At 21.3% G+C, this 9,807-nt stretch overlaps 1 protein-coding gene across 2 annotated transcripts in view; it reads left to right on the forward strand.

Moving 5' to 3' along the window:
• The window catches only part of LOC102677641 (proton-coupled amino acid transporter-like protein CG1139), a 9,892-nt gene extending 1,244 nt beyond the window's left edge, over positions 1-8,648 (forward strand). The window contains exons 2-7 of one of the 2 annotated variants that reach the window (XM_031514726.1): positions 326-453; positions 675-759; positions 1,381-1,653; positions 6,674-6,852; positions 8,111-8,143; positions 8,443-8,648. In XM_031514726.1, coding sequence (XP_031370586.1) covers positions 326-453; positions 675-759; positions 1,381-1,653; positions 6,674-6,852; positions 8,111-8,143; positions 8,443-8,632 — 888 coding nt within the window. In that variant the 3' untranslated portion in view covers positions 8,633-8,648. The remainder of the gene's footprint in view (positions 1-325; positions 454-674; positions 760-1,380; positions 1,654-6,673; positions 6,853-8,110; positions 8,144-8,442) is intronic. The other variant, XM_031514727.1, reaches the window with a different exon arrangement.
• The last annotated feature ends 1,159 nt before the right edge of the window (positions 8,649-9,807 follow it).

The raw sequence follows: 9,807 nt of genomic DNA on the forward strand, positions 1-9,807 counted from the left end.
ACTTTTTAATTTTTAAGCATTTATAAATTTATGCATTTATATATTTATATATTTTTTTACTTTTATTCATAGAATATGCTGGTAATAATATTTTATGGAAAAATATGAGAATTATAACTTTATATTCTTTTTAAAGTTTCAGATCAATTATTATGCTTTTTTAATAATTTCATCAATTATTTTATTATATATTATATTATATAACATTATAATTTTAATATATTACATTATCATAAATTTATTGTATTCTATACTTATTATTTTATCATAATATAATATAATAAAATTTTTGTTTAATATGTAAATATTATCGTATGTATTATAGATTAAATGCAACGAAGAAGTGACGCGTCGTATTAATGATCCAAATGCTACGACTGGATTTGCTGGTACAGTAGAATTGTGCTTCGCTACTGGTCCTCTTTCACTCCGAAAATACTCTGTGTTTATGAGGTAGATATATGTATAATAAGAAAAACGTGTTCTGATACTAAATTAAATTCTTATTTCGAATCAGTTATTCAATAATAAATTGAATATTTTATTTTAAATTTTTAATATTTTTAAATTTTTCATTTTCTTTAAATTTAAAAAAATTTAATTTTAACGTGTCTTATTCTCATCTCTCTCGTTTTTCTTTATGATTTATATCATCTTATGTTACTTTGTTTCAGAAAATTGGTTAATATATTTTTATGTATCACACAACTTGGATTTTGCTGTGTATATTTTGTTTTCATTGCGAAGAATATGAAACTGGTAAGTTTTCAATGTTTAATTTTGCTTTTATAATTTTTATTGAGAAACTAAATTCAAAATTTTAACCATTTAAATATTGAACACTCTAATTATAAATTTTTAAAATAAAATTTAAACTAAATTAACTTACTTTATTATTCAAAATATACAATACTATAAAATATATATATATATATATATACTATAAAATATACTATATACAAAAATTAGTTGAAAAAAAAAATTTTTTTTATATAAAACTTTATTTTCAAAAAAATCTAGTTTGAAATTTCTTCAAATATACATATATATACATATGTGTATATACATATAAATCAATTAATTTGTACTCTAACATTAATACAAGTTCTTCAATATTGATATATATATTTTGGATTAATATTTCGATTTCTCTAAAAATAAAATCTTAAAAGAAGAAAATTTTATTTTATATTTACTTTTGCATATTTGTTTTTGTTTTTTGTAATTCATTTTAAAATATATGCATTTTTAATTTGTATATCGATGAAATTCACTAGAGTAAAAGAGCGAATTAAAAATGTAATATTTCTATTAATAAATCTATTTATTATATTTAGTATATTGCATTTAACTTTTGTTAAACTAATTTTTTTTTTATAGGTGATGGACGTGTACGGAATTGAGATGGATGTTCACCAACACATGGCTGTCATCTTGATTCCTATAATGCTGAGCACGTGGATCAGAAATCTAAAATACCTAGTGCCTGTCTCTTCGATGGCGAATTTTCTGGTTATAGCTGGCTATGTCGCCACTATGTACATAATGTGCAACGATCTACCATCGATTCATGAGAGGCGATATATCGCTGATTGGCATGATTTGCCTTTGTTTTTTGGCACTGTGATATATTCTTTCGAGGGTATCACTTTGGTAAGCTGCCTTTATATATTCCTTATTTATATAACGCATTATAAATTTGGCAACAAATCGTTTTATCTATATTGTTGCCCTTTCTATTAAAAAATAAACTTAAAAAATGCTATGCTCATTTTGAAATTCACATTAATTCAGATTAATGAATTATGAATTATGAATTATCTTCTATAATATATATTTTTTGCGATAAGAGAGATTAAAAAAAAGTCAATTGTAGAATACTTATAAGTTTATTAAATTATTAGAAAATTTATATATCAAATTTTTAATAATTGATGATGAATTTCATCATAATAAAAAATAAATTTTTTATTGTGGCAAAACTTGAATTCGAATTATTTATTCTATATTCTTGTTAAATGTTGAATACTATTAAATAATAAGTTGTAAAATGACTTGATCAAAAGTAACAATAAAAAAGAATATTTAATAAAGAAAAGAGGAATAAACTATATTAAACTATATTAAACTATATTATATAGATATGGATCGTACTGATATCTTTGTTCTATTATGCTGAACTCATTATGTCGCACAGTAGTTCAAAAAGGGAAACAGACAAAACAAAATCACGTCCAGTGACACTTAATTCACACATAATACACAATATATATATAATACAAAATATATGACTCGCATCTTTACATATATAAACTCACATTCCCACTCGACGAATATCTTTATAAAATTATATCTTTATAAAATTATATAATTATATAAAATTATATCATGTCAAAACATTTATATTTTTAATACTATTCTGAGATAAAAAGATAAACTTTGAAATTTTTGCTTCAGGAATATTTTTTTTTAATGAAGGAATGATTCAACTTTTTGTTTCATCAGTAATCTTAGTGAACTCAACATTAGGATCAGCAGGCATTACAATTGAAAAACAGTCTATATAATTAAATTTATTTAATATTTTTTTTGCTTTAAACTTTTTGAAACATTTTCAGAATTCATAATTTTCTATTTCTTTATATTTGCATTCCAACAAAATATTCAGCCTCCGAATATTTTATTTTGTACACTCGATTGAGATTAAAAAATAAATCATTCATTTTTAAACGATTATTACAACAAATTATCATCAACATACATATGTAATTAACGTTTCTGAAATCAAATAATATATACATATAATATCATTTTTAAAAAATCAAACTATATTCATACATAAATTTATTGATTCTTTTATTCCATTGCCTTGATGCTTATTTTAATCCATACAAACTTTTTTGTAATAAACACACACATCATCTAATTTAAAACAAGTTGATTGTTCCATGTAAATAAGTCTTTTAAATCATTATACAGAAATACAGTCTTCACATCGAATTGTATCAATTCCAGATTCATTATAATAGCAATCGACATCAGTATTCATATTTCACGACGGAGAGAACGTTTCTTTGTAATCAATGCCATCTTTTTGTACATAGTCTCTTACAAAATTGGCTTTATAATTATAAATTGTTTCATTCGTTTTTTTTGAAAATCCAGCGATTTAAAATAATATTAATATTACTTAGTCTTGGAACTAAAACCCATGTTTTATTTTCTTCAAGAGATTCAAGTTCTTCGTTGATTGCTTCTATCCATTTATTCAAATCTTCTGTTTCTAATGCTTTTTGAATAGTTTGTGATTCATAAGCAGCAAAAAATATTTCAATCACTTTAAAATGGGCTTCTATTAACATTGAATATCTTTCACGAAACAAATAAAGATCTCATTGAATCAACTGTCGAAAATTTTTTCTTTTCTTTAATAGCTATATCGATTCATTCTTATCGATTTTATCCGTTTTCATATTTATTTTATTTGTCTTGATATCAATGAACTCAATTATCTCATTTAGATTTTTCGTTGAAAATAATATTTTCGAATGTAACATTTCTTCGCAATAAGATCAAATAAACAATAATTTATTATTTATTTATTCGCTATAATCTATTATCAAATATTTTTCTGAATTTATCTCCTATTTACTCCTTTGATCTTTCGATATATAAGCATAACAATCATTTCCGAAAATTTGTAAATGAACTACAGATACCTTTTCGCCATATCATTTTTCATACGGTATTGATTCTTCCAAGATTTCTGTAATTGTTCAATTTTAATGTAAATAGCTATAGTTCGCCACAGTCCATAAATATAGCAGTGATTTCTTTGCATGCAACATATACTTTTGATTCAATATTTTGAATTTTGCTGATTTAATAATTGTTCTATTTTATCTTTCAATAAATCTGTTTTGTTCCACACGTTATTGTTTGTTATTTAATGTTGTTTTTTGAAAATAAATAATTTTTGACCTTTCTATTATAAAATTTTTTGCCACAATTAGTTCTCAGTATTTATTTTTATGTTCATCTGTTTATACTTCATAAAACTATTTCAAATAATTGAGAACTTCTATTTTCTTTTTCAAGAAATAAACATAACAATATTTTGAATATTCATCCTTTAATAATAATACGATTCTTCAATAAATGATTGGCATAGATCAACATGAAATATTTCTGTATGCTTAATCCTTACAGATTATTCTTTCAAAAAAGTTCTTCGATGCTACATATATACATTCTTCACAATAAATATCACTTTCTATTACTATTACTACTTATTACTATCTATTACACTATCGATTTTCAAATCATGCACACTTGAATTTATTATTATATGTCGCAATGTTTTAAAATTTACGTGTCCTAATCTTTCATGCCATTGTTCCGGTATAATACTCATTAACATATTTGTTTCTGTTACCAGCATATTCAGTATCAACGTAAAATTTAATTTATATAATTTGTTATTAAGATTATTTGCCTTAATAATTAATTTATTGTTCTTATAGAAATATACATTTTATCCATCATCTTCAAAAATAACTCTCATTTCTTTTTCTGAAGCATATTCGATTGACAACAAATTCTTCTTTAATTGCAATATATATAATACTTCACTGATTATGTGATACATATACGTTCCGTTAGCATTTATCTTATCACTTTACATACATGTCTTTTTTGCCTTTAACACATAATGTATCGTCCACGTGTATGTATTTTCTATATATATTTTCATGTTTTTGAATCATTCTTTTCAAAAAAAAAACGTGTTCTGTCGTATTAGAATCGGAAAACCATGTATCTTTATCTTTTTGTGGAACATTCTCTAATTAAATAATTCAGAATAAAAATATTTAATATTTTTATTTTCTTTTTCATTCTTTTGAGCTACCAAGGTTTGTCCTTTCATATGTGATTTTTTCAATGTACAATCACGAGCCCAATGTCCGGATTTTCTGCAGAAATGAGATTTATTATTTTTTTTTTATATTTGTATCAAGACCACAAGAATCACGAGAATTACGGGAAATACGAAGATCACAGCGAATATGGTTCTTTTTATGTCCTCTCATAGTAGAATCAATATAATATTCTTCTCAGGATATTTGTATATTTCGCATTTTTAACAACATTTCTTCATTTATTAAGTAATCTATTAATGACTCAATTGTCTGTTCCGTTTGTGATATAGCATACCTGGCTACAAATATTATCATATTTTGTTCTTAAACTTGATAAAAAAAAATTTTTTTGCAATAATAATAGAATCTTTTTTTTTTTATTCCATATTTATGTTTTCCAATCCTTATGCCAGCGAAATTATTTTCAAAATGCGATGGATTCTTTCTAGATCTATTTTTGTATTTATAAATTGATCCAAAAGTACTTACACTGATTGATCATTTTTCTCAACGTATGATTTGCAATTGTGCAATTCACATTTGTGCAACAATAGAACATCTGATAAATGTTTTAATTAAAATTTCTTATCAAAAATGCTTGAGCTTCAGCATCTTTTTGAATCCACGATATCTGCTTATTTTCAGATCTGGAAGTCGAACTATCGATATACATTTTTATATATAGTTTATTCTTCATCATATAAATTTGCATTTATTGTTTTTATAGCTGATAGTTTTGTCCATTGAAATTATGAAAATGATACAGTTTTGCTTCAACTACTTTTATTTTATTTTTAATTTTAATTTTTAACAGATACAAAACTTTCATATTGAATTACAAAACTTTATAGCAATATACTTCTTCAGTATCAAATCACTCACCACACAATAACGGAAGACAATAAGCCCATAACCTATTAGGGGATAAGTTGTGAAATGATTTAACCAAAAATAATAGTAAGAAAGAATATATTTAAAAAAGGAAATAAAAATAAATTATATAATATAAATGGGTCGTGCCGATGTCTTTGTTCTACTGTCTGAACTCACTATGTCGCGTCACACAATTCAAAAAAGGAAACAGCAAAATAATCGAAACAACGATCGCGTTCAGTGACACTCAATTCACACATAAATACATAAGATATGAATCGCATTTATATATAAAATCAATGAATACAAAATTTGATATTAATTGTTAATATCAAATATAATTGCAATTAAAAAATATTTAGAATTGGTAAATATAAAGATATCACTTTTTAAGAAGAAATTAGTATTGAAATAAAAAATAATCTATTATATTTATATCTTACTTTTGTTACTTTTTGTTAAATTTATTTAATAGAATATTGAAAGATGAAATACATTAAAAATATATAAAAAAACAAAAATAATTATAAATTATTATTATAAATATAAATTATTTAATAAAGTATTAATTCAATAAAAACATTATAAACATATTCTATAAGTTTCTATATATAGTATTATAATGTATAAAGTATTTTATACATTATATTTTATATTTATCTTTTAAAATTTTTCAAAAATTAATTAATTTTTTTTCTTAATGTAATGTAAATTATATACATATATTTTCCAATAAAATATTTTATAAAAGTATAATAATATTTTCATATTTTAATTAAAAATGAATAAAATATGTTGAAATTTAATTCTTGATATTGATTTAATATTCTTTTAGTATAATATCAATTGTTTTTTATTAATAGATCTTTTTTATATTTCAGGTTTTACCTCTGAAAAATGAAATGAAGAAACCGAGCAATTTCAGTAAACCATTCGGAGTTTTAAATGTTGGAATGGTGATTGTTGGTGGAATGTTCGTCGCGATGGGTTTTATATCTTATTTAAAATATGGTGATGCAGTAGCTGGATCCGTAACGTTAAATCTTGAATCTAAGGAAGTGTAAGTATAGAATTTACTTTTGTAAATCAAAATCTCATTATTATATAAAGTTAAAAATCTCTTATTTCAGTATGTATTATGTATATTAGTATATATTATTTATATTAATTATTTTTTAAATTATAATTTGTTAATATTTAATATTATAAAAATATAAAATTTATTTTCTTTTTTTATTGATGAATTTTATATTATAAAATTTTATAAAAACTAATTGTAACTTTTTTATTAAAATAAGAATCAGGAGATAGAAAAACTCCTTTTATTTATATTTATTTATTTTGTACTATATAATTTGGTACTATATAATTTATTTTGATTCAATTTTTCAAAATGATTTAAAATATTAAATTCCATTAAGTTCCATATAAAATATTTCATTTTTTTTTAATGAAGAAATATTTGTATGATTTCGTATGAAAGGCATTATTATCTTTTACCATGAAAATTAATACATTGCAATGATTTTTCATTTATAGTTTCACTTATATTATTTATTAAAGTGGAAGGAATACATTCGGATGATTGTATAAAAAAAAACATATTTATCATTTATTATGAAAACATACTATATATGTATATGAATAATTTATAAACAATAGTTTATTTTGTTTTTTAATGACATAAATCAAAGTTGAACAATTTTTTTGAATGAATCAATGAAATCTAACGTAATTAGAATTTGATTTTGATCTAATGATAACAAATATACATATATAATATATTAATTTTCATTACAGAAATTTAAATGTTATCTTTTTTTTTAACAAAATAGAGTTTTTACAAACGTTCTAATATTTTTTAAAAGAAATAAATTATTTCTAATAGCAAAGATAAAATATATTCTTCGTAAGAAATTAATTCTTTTTCTTGAATAATCGAAATATTTTTTATATCGAAATATTTTTCGTAAGATAAATGAAATATTACTTTTTCATTATATATATTATTATATTATAAAAAATTACAACAGAAAATGATATCTATATATAATATAATATAATATAATATTTATAAAATATAATAATTAATAATAGTATTTAATTATATAATAATTAAATATAAAAATAATTATTGTAACAAATATATTTGTTCTATATTGATTTAATAATAAATTATAATACATTTAAATATGCGCTACATTAATAATAATTAAAATTCTATCATGCAAAATGATAGAAAAATAACAAAATAAAAAAGAAAATACATATTTTATTACAGAAATATTTTATTATGTAATTTTCTGTTGCATACAAAGGATGGATGGAAAAATCATCATCAAGCATTCAAGGTTTCTATCATAGGTTATTTAGAAGTATTACGTTCTTTTATAAAATATTTTGTGTAATATTGTAACGTGCTTTTTTATTTATTCTATTAGCATTTAATAATAATAAGTTACTTAATAAACTATTGTACTCTGTATGCCAAAATTTGCATGCTTTAGATAGATTTAATACTGAATAATTTTTGATGAAATAATTGTGATGAAAAGTTAAAGTGAATAGAATTTTATGGTTTTTTGACAGAAAATAATCGAAGAAAATATTATTTAAATATTCATAAGATATTATTATTATTTTTTTACAGTTTACCTCAGTGTATACAAGTTGCCATTTCATTGAGTATCTTACTCACATATGCATTGCAATTCTACGTTCCCATTGCGATTATATGGCCGAAAATTGTGAATCGTTTTGGTCCTTTTAACTGGCCTGTTCTGTCAGAAACTATTTTTCGTTCTACAATGTGTTTATTAACATGTAAGTTTAATATTTAAATTTTATATCTATCAAGTTAAAATTTGAATATGAATATTTTTAATTTTGTAAAACTTTAAAACTCATTTTCTTTCTATTATTAAGAATCACATTCTTTATTTTCTTTAAAGATAAATTTTATCTTCATTTTTAATATTTTAAACTATTAATAATAAAATTATATTAATATTTTAAACTATTGAAATTCTCTTGATTATTGCTTATTATTATGATTATCGCGAATAAAAAAATTAAAAAATATATAAAAAAGTATATAAAAAAAATAAAAATATATATATGAAAAGAATTGTTTGTCTAAAGAAAGAAAAAATTATCAAGAATTTATTCCATCTATAGAATTATAAAGAAGTTTCTGCATAAGACAAATTGGCCACAATTTAATATTTGAGATAATAAGCAGAGATATAGAATATTAATGAAAAGTTTTACCATTAAAGGAATCCATCAATGGGTGTCTGAAGTATTTTTTTTTAAATATTATAGCCATTTTTGTGGAAAAATTCATATAAAAAAAAATATACTTTTTAAATTAAGATTATAATATAATAATATTATTTACATATTTATTTATATAAAACTTAATAAGGAGATTAGAAAAAAAATAATAATTATTTAGAATCATAGTTATCTTACTGATTTCGATAATTTTTAAATATATTGTTGATTTCTTTTAATAATTCTATCAATTGATTCTTCCAATATTCTTTTCTTTATATATTATTATCTCTCGGCCTTAGTTTTCGAGATATTTATAAAAAAAGATTACTATGAATATCGTTTGTATGTATACATCTATGATAAAATATGCGCTAGTATGCTAATGTTTATCAATTGTTTATATAAATACTTTGTATAATATGTATAATAGGATATATAAAATATCATAAATCGGCTATTATTAAAAATATATTACAATGGATGAGCTAATATCATTATATTTTATCACTATTGGATAATTCACAGATTTTTTAGATCTAGAATGATCAAAGAAATAATAATATTGATATTAATCATATATTTAGTATTTATTATCATAATTTTAGTGTTTATTGGTTAGAAATAATTTAAACATGAATTAGAAAATTGAAATTATAGAAAAAATTTATATTTCGTGACAAAATTATAAGATAACTTATAATTTTTAGTGTTTCTCTAATGTACTCAAATATATATA

This window comes from Apis dorsata, unplaced genomic scaffold (genome assembly GCF_000469605.1).
Source record: "Apis dorsata unplaced genomic scaffold, Apis dorsata 1.3 scaffold_1138, whole genome shotgun sequence".
In the NCBI taxonomy this organism is placed as follows: Eukaryota; Metazoa; Arthropoda; class Insecta; order Hymenoptera; family Apidae; genus Apis; species Apis dorsata.